Genomic DNA, 20,848 nt, shown 5'->3' with positions numbered 1-20,848 from the left:
GACCTAATTAAACTTAAAAGCTTTTGCATAGCAAAGGAAACCACAACAAAATGAAAAGACTACCTACAGAGTGGGAGAAAATATTTTCAAACAATGTGACCCACAAGGGATTAATATCCAAAATATACAAATAGGCACACAGCTCAATATATTTTAAAAAATCCAATTTAAAAAACAGATCTAAGTAGAAATTTCTCCAAAGAAGACATACATATGGCCAAAAAAAGAAAAAGAAAAGATGCTCAGAATCCCTAATTAATAGAGAAATGCAAACCAAAAATACAATGAGGTACCACCTCACACCAGTCAGAACGGCAATCATCAAAAAGTCAACAAATAAGTGCTAGAGAGGGTATGGAAAAAAAGAAACCCTTCTACACTGATGGTGGGATTGTAAATTGGTACATCCACCATGGAGAACAGTATGAAGGTTCCTTAAAAGAAACTAAAAGAGTTACTATATGATCCTGAAATCCCATTCCTAAGCCTATATCCACAGAATACTTTAACTAAAAAGGATATATGCACCCAAATATTCATAGCAGCACTATTTATAAGATCCAAGACATGGAAGCAACCTAACTGTCCAATGACAGATGGATGGGTAAAGATGTGGTATCAATACACAACTGAATATTAGCTTTAGAAAAGAATGAAATGGACTCCCCTGGTGGGGCAGTAGAATCCACCTGCCAGTGCAGAGGACATGGGTTCAATCCCTGGACTGGAAAGATTCCACATGCCTCGGAGGAGCAAAGCCTGAGCACCACAACTACCGAAGCTCACACACCTAGATCCTGTGCTCTGCAACAAGAGAAGTCACAGCAATAAGAACCCCATATACCACAATGAAGAATAGTCCAAGCTCTCTGCAACTAGAAAAAGCCCGCACAAAGCAAGGAAGACCCAGCACAGCCAAAAATAATTAATTTTTTAAAAAATAATGAAATAATGCCATTTGTAGCAATGTGGATGGACCTAGAGATTATCATACTAAATGAAGTCAGTCAGAGAAAGACAAATATCATATGATATTCCCTATACGTGGAATCTAAAAAAAAATGATACAAGTGTACTTACTTACAAAACAGAAATATATCCACAGCCACATGAAACAAAGGTATGGTTGCCAAAGGGGAAGGTGGAGGAGGGATAAACTAGAGGAGGATGGGATTAACATATACATACTACTATACATAAAACAAATAAACAAGGATCTACTGTATAGCACAGGTTACTATACTCAATATTTTGTAATAACCTATAAGGGAAAAGAATCTGGGAAAGAATATATATATAGAGGTAGATGTATCTGAATCACTTTTCTGTACACATGAAACTAATACAACATTGTAAATCAACTGTACTTCAATAAAATAAACAAACACACCATTCAGGTCCTTGACTTCCTAAGGGAATGAGGATATTGAGTCTTTCCTCACAAGGCCCAGATTTCCACCCCACAGGTTATGTATCTGGGATGTGGGGTCACCCCTAGAATGAGGTCTCTAGCCCAGAACCAAAAGGAAGTCATCATAATCCTTACGCCCCACCCCCAAATAAAAGGCAACTGAGGACATTTCTGGGGATGGCATTTCTTGCAGGATCTGGATACCTAGATTCTGGCTCACAGCAAAGCCCATGAGGCCCTAAAATGATGCACCACAAACCCCTCAACTGGGATGAAAATTGCCAATGGGCATTCCTAGCCTGTAAAACAAAAATTAGGGACTGCCTTTGCATTAGATCTCCCAAACTTAGAAAAAAACCCTTTACCCTCTATATAGCTGAGAGACAAGAGGTAGCCCTGGGTGTCCTCACCCAAAAATTCAGGTATCTCCCTAGACTGATAGTTTATTTCTCAGAACAACTTGATCAATTAGTCACTGGATGACCAGGGTGTCTTAGGTTAGTGGCTGCCACTGCTCTGCTAGTAGAAGAGGTGGGACAATCACCAGAAGTCCTAACTCCTCACCAGGAATAAGGAATCCTAGAAGCAAATGGACAGCAGTGGCTGACGGCTGCATGTTTGCTTAAGTACCAGTCTCTCTTATATGACACCCCAGGTGTAACTCTTAAGGTTTGCATAGTCTGAACCCAGCTACCCTAATGCCGGACCACCCACCCCAGGGGTCCCTTGTTCACTCCTATGTGGAGACTATTGAACAAGATTATTCCAGGAGGCCTGACCTCAAGGATGAGCCCCTGACCAATCCTGATGCAGAATGGTTTACCCATGGAAGCAGATTTATACATGAAGGGGTAAGAAAGGCTGGTTGTGCCAAGTCAGCTGAGCCTGGAGTTCTGCCCTCTCACACTTCCACCCAAGAGGCCAAGTCAGTTGCCTTGACCACAGCACTCCAGCTAAGAAAGAAAGGGGACTATTAACAGCCAAAGGGACCCTTATGAAACATTAGACAAGTTCTAGAACTTCTAGAAACAGCCCAGCTTCCAAAGGAGGTTGAAGTCATTCCCTACAGAGGCCAAAGGGGCAGTACATCCCTTATAAGGGGAAATGTCCTGGCTGCAGGGGTACTTAGACTTCAGCCCAAGAATAGCCAGCCCTACCCCAGCCAGAGCTCTCCTACCTGACACCCCACCCTGCCCAATGGTGCTATCTTCAGTCAGTTAGTTCAGTCACTCAGTCATGTCTGACTCTTTGTGACCCCATGGACCACAGCACGCCAGGCATCCCTGTCCATCACCAACTCCCAGAGTTTACTCAAACTCATGTTCATTCAGTAGGTGATAACATCCAACCATCTCATCCTCTATTGTCCCCTTCTCCTCCTGCCTTCAATCTTTCCCAGCATCAGGGTCTTTTCAAATGAGTCAGAGTTCTTCACATCAAGTGGCCAAAGTATTGGAGTTTCAGTTTCAGGATAAGTCCTTTCCAATGAATATTCAGGACTGATTTCCTTTAAGATGGACCAGTTGGATCTGCTTGCTGTCCAAGGGACTCTCAAGATTCTTTCCAACACCACAGTTCAAAGCATCAATTCTTCACTGCTCAGCTTTCTTTATAGTCCAACTCTCACATCATAGCCTTGACTAGATGGACCTTGATGGCAAAGTAATGTCTCTGCTTTTCAATATGCTGTCTAGGTTATCATAGCTTTTCTTCCAAGGAGCAAGCGACTTTGAATTTCATGGCTGCAATCACCATCTGCAGTGATTTTGGAGCCCCCCAAAAATAAAGTCTCTCACTGTTTCCATTGTTTCCCCATTTATTTGCCATGAAGTGATGGGACCAGATGCCATGATCTTCGTTTTCTGAATGTTGAGTTTTAAGCCAACTTTTTCACTCTTCTCTTTCACTTTCATCAAGAGGCTCTTTAGTTCTTCTTTGCTTTCTGCCATAAGGGTGGTGTCATCTGCATACCTGAGGTTATTGATACTTCTCCTGGCAATCTTGATTCCAGCTTGTGCTTCATCCAGCTTGGCATTTCGCATGATGTACTCTGCATATAAGTTAAATAAGCAGGGTGACAATATACAGCCTTGATGTACTCCTTTCCTGATTTGGAATCAGTCTGTTGTTCCATGTCCAGTTCTAACTGTTGCTTCCTGACCTGCATACAGATTTCTCAGGAGGCAGGTAAGGTGGTCTGGTATTCCCATCTCTTGAAGAATTTTCCAGTTTATTATGATCCACATAGTCAAAGGCTTTGGCATAGTCAATAAAGCAGAAATAGATGCTTTTCTGGAGAAAACTTTTTCAATGATCCAACGGATGCTGGCAATTTGATCTCTGGTTCCTCGGCCTTTTCTAAAACCAGCTTGAACATCTGGAAGTTCACGGTTCACATACTCCTGAAGCCTGGCTTGGAGAAGTTTGAGCATTACTTTAAGCATGTGACATGAGTGCAATTGTGCGGTAGTTTGAGCATCCTTTGGCATTGCCTTTCTTTGGGATTGGAATGAAAACTGACCTTTTCCAGTTCTGTGGCCGCTGCTGAGTTTTCCAAATTTGCTGGCATATTGAGTGCAGCACTTTCACAGCATCATCTTTTAGGATTTGAAATAGCTCAACTGGAATTCCATCACCTCCACTAGCTTTGTTTGTAATGATGCTTCCTAGGGCCCACTTGACTTCACATTCCAGGATGTCTGGCTCTCCGTGAGTAATCACACCATGATGATTATCTGGGTCGTGACGATCTTTTTTGTACAGTTCTTCTGTGTATTCTTGTCACCTCTTCCTAATATCTTCTGCTTCTGTTAGGTCCATACCATTTCTGTCCTTTATTGTACCATCTTATACACCTACAATGGAGAAGGCAATGGCACCCCACTCCAGTACTCTTGCCTGGAAAATCCCATGGACGGAGGAGCCTGGTAGGCTGAAGTCCATGGGGTCGTTGAGAGTTGGACACGGCTGAGAGGCTTCACTTTCACTTTCCACTTTCATGAATTGGAGAAGGAAATGGCAACCCACTCCAATGTTCTTGCCTGGAGAATCCCAGAGATGGGGGAGCCTGGTGGGCTGCTGTCTATGGGGTCGCACAGGGTCGGACACGACTGAAGCGACGCAGCAGCAGCAGCATACACTTACAAAAATCAAATGGGCTGAATGCTGGGGAGTGAAAAGAGACTATTTAGGGTGGCTGACAAAAGATAACAAGCTTCTCATTCCTGAGGCCAAGCAGTGGAAAATTATTAAGCACTTCCAAGATTCCTCCCATTTAAGGCAGGACTCCCTAGTCATTTTGGTAACTCAGCTGTTCCTGGGTTAAGGGACTCTCCCAAACTGTTAAAAATGTTACCAAGGCTTGTGATCCATGTACCCAGGAAGCCACCACATGCCTCCACCCCTAACTCAGCCCATACAACACTGGGGAACCTATCCAGGGGAAGATTGGCAAATAGATCTAAATGCCCTCATGTAGGGGATAGAATACTTATTGGTATTCATAAACCCTTTTACAGAGTGGATAGAAGCTTTCCCTTCCAGAACTGCAAAGGCAATAGCAGTATCCAAATTTCTGCTTAAAGAGACAATTCTGAGATTCTGGTTCCCCAAAAGCTTACAGAGTGATAATGGAGCTTATTTCACTGCCAGGGTGACCCAACAGGTTTCCTCAGCTCTAGGTATTAATTACCACCTCCACTCTTCCTGGAGGCCTCAGGCAAAGTTAAAAAAAAAAAAAAAATGCAAACTGTTTAGCTGTGCCAAGAGACTTGAGAAATTTGCATCATCTCCCTCCTCCCTATAGCCTTTCTGTGGAACAGGACGGTGCCAAAGGGAATTTTAAAACTAAGCCCATTTGAAATGACCTATGGGAAGCCTTTTTCAACTTTGGGTCTTGCTTGATGAAGAAGCCTACAAATTACTTTCCAATTTTTTAACCACTAAAATATGTTACTTTGATAATAAAACATTTAAACAAAGAAAAACAAAAAAACAGACCCACAAATTGGTCTCCCACATCGTCAGCTTGAGCTAAGTTGAAATAGCCATACAGGATAAACTCAATACCATCCGAGGTGGGCCACTGGATTAATATGAGGGCAGGAATAGGACTGGCAAAGGGATTGGCCACTCCATAGAGAGGCTTTGCCTACCATGAGGTGATCCTAGAAAATCTAACCAACACTTTAGAGGACCTAAGTGAGTGGTTAAGCTCTCCAGTCTATTATGGACAATAGATTGGCATTGGACTACTTGTTGGCTGAGCAGGGTGGCATCTGTGTGGTCGTAAATAAAACCTGCTGTACCGACATCAATAACTCAGGCCAGATGGAGATGGACCTCAAAAAGATTTATGAACAAGCATCATGGGTACACCACTGCCACCAGGGTCAGATTCTGGTGCTGTCTGGCCCACCATTAAAAGCATCCTCCCTAGCCTTACCCAGTTACTGCTCCTTCCGGGCCCAGTAATGGCCATACTCCAACTCGTCCTCTTTGACCCCGCCTCTTTAACCTCTTGGTAAAGTTCATGTCTTCTAGGTTACAACAGTTTCACATCAAAACGATGGCTATGCAAGGATTTCAGCCCAGAGCACCCTCTGACTTAAAGAAGCTGCTCTGCCTCTGGATGCCCCTACACCAGGCATCCAGAGATTTTGTACTCCCTGATAGGCAGTGTCAACACCACTGCCCAGCCCCGAGGCAGCTACAGAAGACAGACATTGTCCTTCTGCTTCCCATAGGGACAGGAAAAAAATACCCACGGGGGGAATGAGGCAAGAGGAAAAGGGGTTAGGACACAAACACTAGATAATGAAGAAGGGGCGTAGCAGTTGGTATGCAATAAAGACTTCCTGAAACCAAAGTGGCTTTGTGAATAGTCTGATCATTGATCTTTAGCTCACTGTACCTTCACTGTATAACTAAAAATCACTCCTGCTTATGCATGACAGTTCTGAGGTGGACTATCTAAAGCCCAAAAGTGGGCAGTGATTCAATTCCTGAGAAATCCCCACCTTTGCCCAAAACAGCAGGAATCTTTCTTCCACCCGTTAGCCTATGAAATTACTTAATCCATAGAAACCTAGGACTCCAGGCCCTGGGGAGGCTCTCACTTTCTGAGATGGTCCACATTCTGCCTATGCAGTGTGTAGCTCTCTAAATAAACTCACCTTCACCTTCCTCTGGCTTGCTTTTGAATTCTTTGTTGTGTAAAGCCAAGAACTCTCACTTAAATTCTTTAATTTCTTACTCAGTTCAGCAGTATGATCTGAAATTTATCAGAGACTTGTCCTTGTCAAAAGGTCCTTCCTGGAGCTTCCCTGGTGGTTCAGTGACTAAAATTCCAGCTCCCAGTGCAGTGAACCTGGGCTCAATCCCTGGTCAGAGAACTAGATCCCACAGACCACAGTTAAGATCTGGTGCAACCAAATTAAAAAAAAAAGGTCCTTCCTGTGAATCTTCTTAAAGGTGAGGCACTTTTACACTTCAACATGTCAGGACTGGTTTCTTTGTTCATATCCAATTCTGGTGCTTAGGAACAGGGACCAATGCTGATGTCCCAGGGCAAAAAGCCGCACTTCCTTTAGTGAAGGGGGCAGGCCTGACCCTGATGCCCAGTAAGGGGCAACCGTAGGCTTTTTGTTTTTCTTGCTTTTATTCCATTTTGTTGGCCTTGTGCTGGTTTTTTTTTTTTTTTTTTTTTTTTTTTACAAATGATGTATTTTGTTTAACCAAATATTAAAAATGGAAAACTCCATGCATAAATTTCATGTCTGAATTCTGTAATTATGTACATTAAAAAAGAGAACAACAAAAAAAAGATGAAGCATGTTTGCAACAGCATCAAGAGTACAACCATAACTGTCTATATATGACAAAAGACTTTAAAAGACATAGTTAAACATCTGATTACAATGTAATCAATAAAGAAATGTGGTTGTTATAATAATTAGAATTATGACTGATTATCATCCTAACCCTTAAAAATCTTAATCTGGCAAAAACCAAGAAGCAAGTAATTGTACACTGCTTGTCATACCTGCATTTACTATTTGGAAAACTTACGCTTCAGTTTCCTAAGAAAGTAAAGGCAGATAAACCTACACTATGTTCCAACTTTTTATACTACTCGAAATGACCCAAATCGTCAATTCTCTTTATTTAACTTAGTTTGGTTTCAAGTTACCAGAATCTGGAGAGATTATTTTAGACAGACACACCCAAAATACAATTATTCTTACAGAGTTTTAAAAGGACTTTTTTTTTTCTTCACTCTCAGGGATTAAATTTCTGAGAGCCCAAGTAGATTATTTACATCTCAAAGGCTCAAGAAGAGAAATACCTATTCCATCTAGATAGCTAATTTCCTCTAAAGACACATACAAAAACCAATTTTAAAATATCGAAAGAGTCCCATCTTGGACATTTTCAGAAATTTTTTACAGTTTAAACAAAAAAAAAGTAATGGACAATAAAACATTCATTCACCTCACTTTCAGAGGACCAAGAACCAGCATTTAGTTAATCTTCACCTCAGCTGTTAGCTCAGCCTCTGTGACCTTTCTTCATATAAAGAGCAATGGCCAGCCCACAGCTGGGGCCACTTTTTCCCCTCAACCAAAAAGCCAGCCAATGTTTCTGCAATGGCCTTAGGGGTTGTCTATGAGTCCTCCATACTCCCTTGGAGGCCCCCATTCATCAAGGACAGACACCACAGGACCCCACACACTGGTAGACAGATTTCCCACACAACTTTTGGCCCCAAATGTTAGTGAATAGCCCCCAAAACTTTGCGTTACCCAACCAATGTCTCAGCACTTACAGGAGTTTTCTCCATCTCCTTGCCGGCACTGCCAGTTGTTGGGCTGCACGCCACAAGCCTGCAAGCCCTGTACTTGCCTATCCTGCGACCAAAGAAAGAACCCGGAGTCAGTGACAGAGACATTAGCGATTTCATGGATGGAGAAACTTATATGCCTGGAGCAAGAGCCTGCAGCAGACAGGCGGGACACAGCAACAGGCTTCTGCTGAAGGGAGAGGGGTGGGGGTGGTGTACTGTTTATAAGGGGAATTGACATCTGGTTGGGTCATTGGTTACCAGGGAAACCAGCAAAGGCGCATGCCTCTCACTGCCCCTTTAATAAACTATCATGGCAGCTAAAGTTAAACAAATCATTAGATGGGGACTTCACTTTCACTTTTCACTTGCATGCATTGGAGAAGGAAATGGCAACCAACTCCAGAATTCTTGCCTGGAGAATCCCAGGGACGGAGGAGCCTAGTGGGCTGCCGTCTACGGGGTCACACAGAGTCGGACACGACTGAAGCAACTTAGCAGCAGCAGCAGCAGCAGCAGGGGCAAGTATGTAGGAAGGTCAGTCAGGGGAGTAGCCTGTAAATAAAGAAGACACTGGTCAGGCAGGGGGTGTACAGAGAGCAAGAGAATAGCCATCTTGAGCAGCCTGATCATACAGCAAGGATATGGAAGAATTGTAAGCCTTGTGCCTTTCTGGTGAGAATGTAAAATGGTGCAGGTGGCGTGGGAACACAGTTTGACAGTTCCTCAAAAAGTTAACCATAGAATTACCATATTATCCAACAATTCTACTTCTAAATATATACCCCAAAGAATTGAAAGCAGATATTCAAACAGATACTTGTGTACCAATTTTCATGGCAGCTTTATGCACAATGACCAGAAAATGGAAACAGTTCAAATGTCCATAAGCAAATGCATGGATAAACAAAATACAGTGTATATAAGCACAATGGAATATTATCCAGGCTTCCAAAGGGATGAAATTCCAATATATGCTAAAATACAGATGAACCTTGAAAATATTATGCTAAGTGAAATAATGACACAAAAAGCTACATACATATTGTTTGATTCCATTTACATGAAACTGAAATTTTTATAGTAAAGAATGTTAAGTGTAAAGAAGATTTTTTTAATAAAAATCAATAGGAAAGTTGGGCTTCCCTGGTTACTGAGACAGTAAAGAACCTGCCTGCAATGTAGATCTGGGTTTGATCTCTGGGTCAGGAAGATCCCCTGGAGGAGGGCAGGGCAACCCCCTCCAGCATTCTTGCCTAGAAAACTCCAGATGGAGGAGCCTGGCAGGTTACAGTCCACGGGGTTGCAAAGGGTTGGATGTGCTGGAGCAACTAACACACACACACAATAGGAAAGACATGACTTTTAATATTGTCTTTGAGGATAGTACCTTTTATTTTCAAATTTGCTCTGTTGCTGCTGCTGCTAAGTCGCTTCGCTCATGTCCGACTCTGTGCCACCCCATAGATGGCAGCCCACCAGACTCCCCTGTCCCTGGGATTCTCCAGGCAAGAACACTGGAGTGGGTTGCCATTTCCTTCCCCAATGCATGAAAGTCAAAAGTGAAAGTGAAGTCACTTAGTCATGTCAGACTCTTCGAGTCCCCATGGACTGTAGCCTACCAGGCTCCTCCATCCGTGGGATTTTCCAGGCACGAGTACTGGAGTGAGTTGCCATTTCCTCTAGCCTTAACTTTATCCTGCCCAACCTACCGCTGTACTTAAATGTATAGTAGTTTACTGTCACGTGTACATTTCTTAAGAAGGAATTTATAATTCCTTTATAATTTCCCAGTAGTTAAAAGGGGAAATTTACAATTTCTTACACTCAGATTTCTCAGATGAGATCTTAATTTCATACACATGTCCCTGGCTCCTCTCTGCTGCAGCTGCTAGAACCCTAATTAATTGCATTTGATTGTCTCAACTTGTTCTTAATTGAAAAGATCTGGAAACTGGGTCACCTAAAATATGTTTATGAATATTTTAATTGTGTATCTCTTTTGTTTTCTTTCCAAGCCTCCTTTTTTAATGAAGCCATCCCATCATACTCCTTGAGGGTATAAGGTTTCAATTCCCTTTGCCTTTTGATAACACCAAGGACTAAAACCAGAGTTCGTGTATAACTCTGGATGTCTGCATATGCTGCTTTTCCCCTTGACTATGTTACAGCATTTCTTTTAAAAGGTTGTTATATATAAATGTAGACCTGTATTTAGCAAAAGCTGTTCTGCAAAATGTTAGTGGATATTCCTTGAAAAAGCTATTCTGTGATCAAATCAGTTGAGAAATACTTAAAATACTAAATTAAAATAGAATTTTCTGTACAACAATCAAATGAAAACCCCATCAGATGAAGAATTGTGTCTTTGTTCTCTGTTGTGTCCCCAGTGCCTGAACAGTGGCTGATACTTAGGAGACATTGAAGAAATATTTTGAGTGTGAATAACTTTCCAGAGGCTGTAATGCTCCATGCCCATTCAATTTCCAAGAAAAGAATGTTGTACATAGATGCCCAAACATTTTTGACTATTGATCTCTGCCTTTCCCATACCCCCCTACCCTTCCCCTCCCCTTGCCAAACACTTAGCAAAGCTAATGTTCTTGACACACATTCAGTTCAGTTCAGTCACTCAGTCGTGTCTGACTCTTTGTGACCCCATGAACCGCAGCACGCCAGGCCTCCCTGTCCATCACCAACTCCTGGACCTTACTCAAATTCATGTCTATTGAGTCGGTGATGCCACCCAACCATCTCATCCTCTGTCGTCCCCTTCTCCTCCTGCCCTCAATGTTTCCCAGCATCAGAGTCTTTTCAAATGACTCAGTTCTTCCCATCAGGTGGCCAAAGTATTGGAGTTTCAGCTTAAACATCAGTCCTTCCAATGAACACCCAAGACTGATCTCCTTTAGGATGGACTGGTTGGATCTCCTTGCAGTCCAAGGGACTCTAAAGAGTCTTCTCAAACACCACAGTTCAAAAGCATCAATTCTTCCATGTGGGCTCAGCTTTCACATCCATACATGACCACTGGAAAAACCATAGCCTTGACTAGACAGACCTTTGTTGGCAAAGTAATGTCTCTGCTTTTTAATATGCTGTCTAGGTTGGTCATAACTTTCCTTCCAAGGAGTAAGCATCTTTTAATTCCTGGCTGCAGTCACCATCTGCAGTGATTTTGGAGCCCAGAAAAATAAAGTCAGCCACTGTTTCCACTGTTTCCCCATCTATTTGCCATGAAGTGATGGGACCAGATGCCACATTAGGAAAACACTATCGAAAGTCTTTCTAAATCAATTATTTGTGCCTCTTTGTTATAATTCTTATAAAATATTTTGATGCAGAAGAAATTAAAAATTTCTTGAACCATTAATAATATATGTCTTTCTGGTCAAATAAAATGACAAGTGTAAAGATATTTTGACATTTGAAATATCACCTGAAGGCCTTATGATTTAGTTTAATAGTTTAAAATTAAAATAAAATTTTACACTGAAACAGAAAAATCTGGATAAATTTTGGCTTCTAAGTAGATATTAGCAAAGGAACTTACCTAGTCTATTAGTGATTTTTCAGAAACACCTGGTTAACAGAGCCATGCTCTCTGAGACGATGGGCTTGGGATTTCATGACTCCCCCCCTACAATCTGTCACATTTTTGTGACATAGTTATCTCTTTCTCTTAACTTTCAATTCAGTGCAGTTGCTCAGTTGTGTCCAACTCTTTGCAACCCCATGAATCGCAGCATGCCAGGCCTCCCTGTCCATCACCAACTCCTGGAGTTCACTCAAACTCATGTCCATCGAGTCAGTGATGCTATCCAGCCATCTCATCCTCAGTGGTCCCCTTCTCCTCCTGCCCCCAGTCCCTCCCAGCATCAGAGTCTTTTCCAATGAGTCAACTCTTCGCATGAGGTGGCCAAAGTACTGGAGTTTCAGCTTCAGCATCATTCCCTCCAAAGAAATCCCAGGACTGATCTCCTTTAGGATGGACTGGTTGGATCTCCTTGCAGTCCAAGGGACTCTAAAGAGTCTTCTCAAACACCACAGTTCAAAAGCATCAATTCTTCCATGCTCAGCTTTCACATCCATACATGACCACTGGAAAAACCATAGCCTTGACTAGACTGACTTTTGTTGCCAAAGTAATGTCTCTGCTTTTGAATATGCTATCTAGGTTGGTCATAACTTTTCTTCCAAGGAGTAAGCATCTTTTAATTTCATGGCTGCAGTCACCATCTGCAGTGATTTTGGAGCCCAAAAAAATAAAGTCTGACACTGTTTCCACTGTTTCCCCATCTATTTCCCATGAAGTGATGGGACTGGATGCCATGATCTTCGTTTTCTGAATGTTGAGCTTTAAGCCAGCTTTTTCACTCTCCACTTTCACTTTCATCAAGAGGCTTTTTAGTTCCTCTTCACTTTCTGCCATAAGGGTGGTGTCATCTGCATATCTGAGGTTATTGATATTTCTCCCGGCAATCTTGATTCCAGCTTGTGCTTCTTCCAGCCCAGCATTTCTCATGATTGATATATAATTCACATACCATAAAATTCAGTAGTTTAAAGTACGCAGCTTTGTGGTCTTTTGTATAGTACAGAATTGCGCAACCACCACCAAAATCTAATATCACACCATCTTCATCTTACTACATAATATGCACAATACATTCAATGGGCTTCCCTTGTGGCTCAGCTGGTGAAGAATCCGCCTGCAATGTGGGAGGCCTGTATTCGACCCCTGGGTTGGGAAGATCCCCTGGAGAAGGGAAAGGCTACTCACTCCATAGCCTGGCCTGGAGAATTCAGGTTACAAAGAGTCGGACACGACTGAGCAACTTTCACTTTTGGAGAAGGAAATGGCAAACCATTCCAGTATTCTTGCCTGGAAAATCCCATGGAAAAAGGAGCCTGACAGGTCACAAGAGTCGGACATGACTGGGTGACTAAACCACACAATATAAGCAGAGCTATTTAAAATAGAGCTGGAGGAGCCATTCCAGAAGACCTGCGTTGTACATCCTGTTTTCTTAAACTCTGAACTAGACCAGAGCACCAATGTTCCAAGAATCAGCAAGAACAAGAATATCCTTGAAAGGACTGATAAAAACGAACTTTTGCTTAGTGCCTTTTACCTGACCAATCAACAAAGTACAAATCATCTTTTACCAAATAAGACTTTACTTTGATTAATTACCTCATCTTGCACCAGTTAACTTTTTTAAAACACCATAATTTTTTAAAAGAAATAAAAAATAAGATTTGCAAACTTAAAAAACCTTATCTTCCTCTCTTTTCCCCATAAAAACTCTGATCCCCTAGCCTGGAATCAGAATACCATTTGGGTTTTACCTAAATCTATGTACCTCGAATTGCAATTCTTTGATCCCAAATAAACACTTTACCTCTTGAACTGGATTCCAGCTTTTTATAGGGAGACATCACATAAATGGTATCATACAGTATTTAGTCTTTTGTGATTAGCTCTTTTAATGCTTATTCAAGATTCTTCCACTTTATAGCATATATCAGTACTTCATTTCTTTTTCTGGCTAAATATATTACACTATGGATATACCACATTTGTTTATCCATTCATCAGTTGAAGAACATTTGAGTTGTTTCCACTTTTTGGCTGTTATGAGCATTCGTGAATGCATTTTTGTGAGGACACATGTCTTCCTTCTTCATTTCCCTTGGGTCTATATCTAAGAACAAAATGGCTGGGCTGTATTGTAACTCTGATTAATAATATGAGGAACTATCAAATTGTTTTCCAAAATAGGTACACCATTTTACATTCCTGTTAGCAAAACATTTGCTATTATTTGTCTTTTTTAATTTCACCATCCTAGGGGGTATGGCTTCCCTGTTGGCTCAGACAGTAAAAGCGTCTGCTTACCATGTGGGAGACCCAGGTTCAATCCCTGGGTTGGGAAGGTCTCTGGAGAAGGAAATGGCAACCCACTCCAGTATTCTTGCCTGGAAAATCCCATGGAAGGAGGAGCCTGGTGGGCTATGGTCCATGGGGTCGCAAAGACTTGGACACGACTGAGCAACTTCAGAGTACAGTGGGTATGAAGTGATTATAGTTTTGATTGACATTTACCTAATGACTACTGATGTCAAGCATCTTTTCATATTTTTCTTGGTTATTAGTATATTATTATTGAAGAAATGTCTATCCAAATCCTGTGCTCTTTTATAATTGGCTTCTCTTTTCATTAGGGAGTTTATTTCTCTTTTTATTATTGTGTTGTAAGCTTTATTAAAAATATATTCTGGATACAAATCCTTTAGCAGAGATATAATTTATATTTTCTTTCAGTCTGTGGGTTGTCCTCATTCTCTTGATCATGTCCTTTGAAGTAAATGTTTTTAATTTTAATGAAATCCCATTTATCTTCTTTTTCTTCTGTTATTTATGGTTTTTGGTGTCATATCTAAGAAAATGTTGTCTAACACAAGGTCACAGAATTACTCCTTTTTTCTACAAGCTTTATAGTTTTAGCTCATATTTAACTCTATGATCCATTCTGAGTTCATTTTTTATAACAATGTGAGGCAGAGATCGAGCTTTACACTGTTCCATGTGAATATTCAGGTGTCCCAGAACCATTTGTTGAAGAGACTATATTTTCCCACTGAATTATTTTGGCACCTTTCTTAAAGAAAAAAATCACTGATCATAAACATAAGAGCTAATATCTGGACTCTCAATTATAATAAATCAATATTTCTTTTCTTATACCAGTACCATACTATCTTGATTACTGTAACTTTGAAGTAAATTTTGAAGTAGGAAAGTATGAGTTTTCCAATTTTGTTCTTTTTTTACGAGATTCTTTTGGCAATATTCTACCCCTTTTATTTCCATAAAATGTTCACATCACCTTGCCAATTTCTGCAATGAGGAATCTGGGATTTTGATAGGGATTGTAATGAATCTGTGGATCAATACAAATATTGATGGTCCCCATTGTTATATTGCCGTTGTAACACTATTAATTCTTCCAATATATAAACATAGGATGTCTTTCCGTTTATCTAAATTTTTACAGCTTTTTCAACAATGTTTTGTAGTTTTCAATGTACAAGTCTTGTACTTCTTGTTAGATTTATTCCTGTACTCCTTTTCTTACATTTATTCCTAAGTGTTTTATTCTTTGTGATGTCTTCTTAATGGATTGATGATTTTACTCTAAAATGTCCTTTTTTTCAGTAACAAGTTTTGTCTTAAAATCTTATTTGTCTGATATTATATAGCCATCCCAGCTCTCTTCTAGTTTGTCTTTGCTTTGTATATTGTTTTCCATTTTTTAACTTTCAAACCCATTTGATTTGAATCTAAAACACATTTCTTATACACAATACATAAATCAATTATGTTTTCTTAAATATTCTGTCAACCTATGCCTTTTGATTGAAGTGTTTAATCTACTTATTGTAATTACTGATAAGATAGGATTTATGTCTGCCATTTTGCTACCTATTTTTTATATGTTTTATGTCTTTCTGTTCCTATTTTCCTCTGTAACTGCCTTCTTTTGTGTTAAATACATACCTTCTACTATATCATTTTGAGTCTCCTATTGTTTCTGTATTTTTAAGTTATTTTAATAGTGGGTGTCATAGGGATTAAAATTAGCATTCTAATTTAAAACGATCTGTGCTTGCTTCAGCAGGACATAAACTAATTTAAGACAACCTAGATCAAGCTAATACTAACTTTATTTCAATGGTATTTTGCTCCTAAATACCTCTGCTCCTTTTCCCTTTCTTTATGCTTATTTATTTCCCTTTCTCTATTCTTTCTTTTATACAAATTATATATTTACACATTCCACACTTGATCTTAGCCAAAAGACCAAGAAGTGATATATTTACACATTCCAAATAAAATAGTTTTATACATATTTCCTTATATGGCTATCTTTTAAATAATATAAAAGAAAAAAGTATAAAAACAAAAAATATATTTATATTGTCTTTTATAGTTAGCTATGTACTTACCTTTTCCAGTGCTCTTTATTTCTTTGTGTGGGTTTGAGTTACAATCTAGTGTTCTTTTATTTCAGCCTGAAGGGCTTCCTTTAGTATTTTTTATTAAATAACTCTGTTAGTGACAAATTGACTCAGAGTTTGTTTATCTGGGAATATCTTTATTTCTCCTTCATTTTTGAAGAATAGTTTTGCTGGATATAGAATTCTTCATTGACAGTCTATTTTTTCAGTACTTTGAATATATCATCTCACCTCATCTTCTGGTCTCCATGGTTTCTAATGAGAATTCCTTGTATGTTATGAGTCACTTCTCTTGGGCTTTCAAGATTCTCTTTGTCTTTGGCTTTCTAAAGTTTCATTATGTGTCTCTGTGTAGATCATTTAGAGTTTATCTTACAGTTCATCAAGCTTCTAAGGTGTAGATTGATGATTTTCATCAAATTTGGGAGGTTTGGGGCCATTATTTCTTCAAATATTCTTTTGGTCCCTTTATCTCATCTCTCCTTCTGAGATATTCATTTTGCATATGTTCATATACTTGATTGTGTCCCTGTGGATACAGTCTCTCTGAGGTGCTGTTTATTTCTTCTTCATTCTTTTTGTTGTTGTTCCTAAGACTGGATAATTTCAACTCACCTGTCTTCAAATTGGCTTATTCTTTCTTCAGTAAGCTCAAATTTATACTTTTTAGCACCTCTAGTAAACATTTCTTATTTGGGAATTGTACATCTCAACTCCAGAATGTCTACTGAGTTTTTTTTTTAACTCTCTATTGATATTCTCTAATTGATAAGATATCATTGTCATGCTTTAATTATTTTGTTATTTTAACATATTTATAATGATTGATTTAAAGTCATTGGCTACTAAGTCCACTAACACTTCCCCTTCAGGGACATTTTCCTTGACTTCCTTTCTTTTCCTGTATATGTGCCATATTTTACTGTTCTGTGCATGTCTCATAAATTCTGAAACTGGAGACTTTAGATAGTATATTGAATAATATAACAACTATGGTATCAGATTACCCTCCCCAAAGTTTCTTATTGTTGCTAGCATTTTGAAATATGTGGCCAATGAGTTCTCTCCTAGGCTTTTAAATTTTTGTTTTTATTTTTAATCTGGATTCCTAGGAGTCACCATTGAGTTAGCATTGTTTAGTGGCCAACCTATGATCTATCAGAGATTTTCTTAAATGCTTTGTCTACATGTCTTTCATCTTTGGCCAAAGGGATCTGTGTGTGAAGGCATGCCTTCAAAATTCAGTTTATGAAGCAGTCTTAGATTTAACTTCCTGCTTGTGCAGAATGTAAATGTAAGACAAATGTGGACTAGAATAGCGGGAGTCTTCTTCTTTCCCGGGCCAAGTCCTGCACACACATTGTCTTCTAGATTCTCAGAAGTATGGAGCTTTTTGAATTCCTTAGTTCTAGTTACCTAGCTCCAGGACTACCTGTAAGAATTCTGGTCATACACTTTTCTTGTCTCAACTGAAATCATAGCCTTAGACCGACAGCTATGATGTTGCCAGCAGATTACTAGCAAGTAACATCCTGGGAATAGAGCTTTTATTTGTTGCTGAGCTAGCTCTGAGCTAAAACAGCCCAACACCCTGGGAATGAAAATTTTCCAGGTAGCTTGGAATACAGACAAAATATTGATGGTACTATATAGATGGGTCTTTTAATCAAGTTCCAGAAATGGTCATTCCTCTCCATTGGCTGCAAGACTGCTGGCTTTTCATGACTATCCCTCTACCTGATTGGAGAGGAAAGGGGACTAGGAATAGCTCATGTTAAAATGACATAGTTACTGCTTCCTTACAGAAGTTTAGTTTTTCTCATGTGGACAATTTTCAGCTTGTTTTGTGGTTTTGGTTAATTTCTAAAGTTATGAAATGATTTTAGTTGTTTTGCCAGTATCTTCTGTTTTTGTGAGTAGAGAGTTTCACCAACTATCTCACTCTGCCATTCCATAACGCTTTTCTATTTTGTTACTTTTTTATCCTGGTTATGCCCTTGTATTTAGAATCATATGTGAGAGTGTTAAAACAGTGTCCCCTTGTGCTTTATTAAGAGACAGACCTGGCCAACTCAGAGTTTAGAGTTTCTTTTCAAACTATAGTGTCTCCCATATATGGAAGACATATTCTTCTTCTATTAAGAAAGAAGAAGAAGGATATTATATAAGAGAAATCTGTGCCAGGAAGAAATAGATCAATTGCCCCTTCTGTCCTGGTAGATGATGGGAAAGAAAAGTGAGCTGACTAAGTACTACGGAAAGATCTTTCATTTCTTCATTTCTCCCACTCAAGATAAACCCCAAGGAAAGGGCCCAGTAGAAAGATCCAGATGCATATGCCTGAAGATCCTGGTGAAGAGTGCCCAGAAAGATTGTCTTAAAGAATCTTTCCTTTTTCCCCCAAGGCCTGTACTTGGTACTCAAACATGGGACTTGATGCTGCTGCTGGTGCTAAGTCGCTTCAGTCGTGTCCAACTCTGTGAAACCCCATAGATGGCAGCCCACCAGGTTCCCCCATCCCTGAGATTCTCCAGGCAAGAACACTGGAGTGAGTTGCCATTTCCTTCTCCAATGCATGAAAGTGAAAAAATAAAGTGAAGTCACTTAGTCGTGTCCGACTCCTAGCAACCCCATGGACTGCAGCCCACCAGACCCCTCCGTCCATGGGATTTCCAGGCAAGAGTACTGGAGTGGGTTGCCATTGCCTTCTCCTGTGACTTAATATTAAGGTACTAATTGGAGCAGCATATTGGCTAAGACCCAGGGTCTGATTGAAGTGATTGCCACATCCAAAATATCATATAAATGCCCTAGACTGTGTATTCTAGTCACAGATGCTTGCATATCCTCCAAAAGGTCAGACATAACAAGTTATACCTGAAAGACTGAGTGACTGCCCCATGACAGGAGCCAGAAGAGATCAGTAAGATGCTACGGAATTCTATATGATTTCCAGTCATTTGTCTTCTGTGTTGCCCTGAGGTTGCCCTTGCTGGGGGGACAGTGGGGAAGGAAGGGAGGCAGGAGTAGAGATGGGGAGAGGAAATTTGAAAAGTATTTATCCAAAAGAGACTCAGTCATTGAAAATACACTGTTCAAACTAGTATAGCCTATGATGCAAGAAATAGGAAGCTGAAAGCCTTCCCCTCCTGATGGGATGTGAGGAGACTATAAAGATCAGTCATGGATTAGAAAATAAAGAAGCTAAGTTTCTTTATACATCTAAGTACTAGTACAAGATCACTTGTGATCCGATTGCATCATCTTACTTTTTCTCAGTCACACAGAAATATGAGACTCTCCCTTATAGTTGAACACAGTTCAGCTATTCCCTCCTGTTCTCCTCTTCTTTCTCTTTTCCTCTCTGGTACACCCAATAGAAGTGCTAGGCCTATGGTCAACTTGACAGAAGCAGATTTCTGTGCTTATTCTCACCACCAGGAAGCTCCATGTAAGGTCATATGACCATTAAGATGGAGAACTCCAATGCTTAGGTTCCTCTACCTTGAATGCCTTCTACCTCTTCCCCTTCTCCATATGACTGACTACCTGTCCTGAATAAATCAGCTTGAACATCTGTCTCCTACTCTCCCTCCTAAGTCACACAGCAGTTCTCTGGGCTCCCACAGCATCCTATCCATCTCCATCTCCCTCCTGCCAACAATATTGCATGTGTTCACTTACTTTTCTCCTTTCCCTACTGGACTATGAGCTCCTGAATGCCTGTTCTGTGTTTTTATTTGCCTGTTCTCAGAATCTAATCTAGTCACAGGAAAACAGAAGATATTAACTCTGGCATTGAGTGTTTATTACTTTTGATTTTCTGTCTCAAATTTTACTACTCTGTACTTTTTATTCAAATTATTAAACACCTACGATAGGTCTACTGCTGCTAAGTCACTTCAATCATGTCTGACTGTGCGACCCCATAGACAGCAGCCCACCAGGCTCTCCCATCCTTGAGATTCTCCAGGCAAGAACACTGGAGTGGGTTGCCATTTCCTTCTCCAATGCATGAAAGTGAAATGTGAAAGTGAAGTCACTAGGACTAAATAAAACCCAACCCTTAAAGCTGAGGTGCTTATAATTCTGTGTGGCAGATAAATACAGTGAAATACAATGTGTTGAGTATTTTAAGGGAAAAAAATTATTGTCGGACAGAATAAACGAAGCCCTTAGATTTCTATATGAAGCCTACCTTGATCTCTCTAATTTTCATGAGAGAGCAAGGTAGATTTCATATAGAAGAATATGTTTTATTTGCATCTTAAAGAATGAGTCAAATCCTGTAAGAAAATTATAGGTGACAATGGCAGGGGTAGGAGGGTGATGGTCACTGACAGTATGTGCAAAGCAAGGAAAGATAACGCAAGTTCCTATGTTTAACATTTATTGTTCCATCTAAAAGTAGAAAAGATGGATATAGATTGACTAAAAGTGTTAACTATATTTACTGAGTGGAATGTGGGAGATATCTGAATTACAACCCTATGTTCTAGACCTGAGCTTTCAGCACCAACTTAATTTCTAAGTAAAACCACAATTAATCACTGCATTTAGATTGGCAATGG

The 20,848-nt window shown here is 39.9% G+C and overlaps 1 protein-coding gene across 5 annotated transcripts in view; it reads right to left on the bottom strand.

Annotated features, from left to right (window-relative positions):
• Positions 1–20,848, bottom strand: part of TNFSF18 (TNF superfamily member 18) — a 127,743-nt gene that overhangs the window by 97,188 nt on the left and 9,707 nt on the right. The window contains exons 2-3 of one of the 5 annotated variants that reach the window (XM_044943007.2): positions 8,668–8,807; positions 8,238–8,319 (exon numbers count right to left, since the gene is read on the bottom strand). The exons of 1 other annotated variant lie outside the window; for it this stretch is intronic. In XM_044943007.2, coding sequence (XP_044798942.1) covers positions 8,238–8,252 — 15 coding nt within the window. In that variant the 5' untranslated portion in view covers positions 8,253–8,319; positions 8,668–8,807. Of the gene's footprint in view, positions 1–8,237; positions 8,451–8,667; positions 8,808–20,848 lie in introns of those variants that run through there. 3 more of the 5 variants (XM_044943005.2, XM_006063042.4, XM_006063043.4) reach the window with 3 other exon arrangements.

Source organism: Bubalus bubalis, chromosome 5, assembly GCF_019923935.1.
Source record: "Bubalus bubalis isolate 160015118507 breed Murrah chromosome 5, NDDB_SH_1, whole genome shotgun sequence".
In the NCBI taxonomy this organism is placed as follows: Eukaryota; Metazoa; Chordata; class Mammalia; order Artiodactyla; family Bovidae; genus Bubalus; species Bubalus bubalis.
The sequence above is the reverse complement of the archived record's forward strand: the minus strand, read 5'-3'. Positions and strand labels throughout refer to the sequence as shown.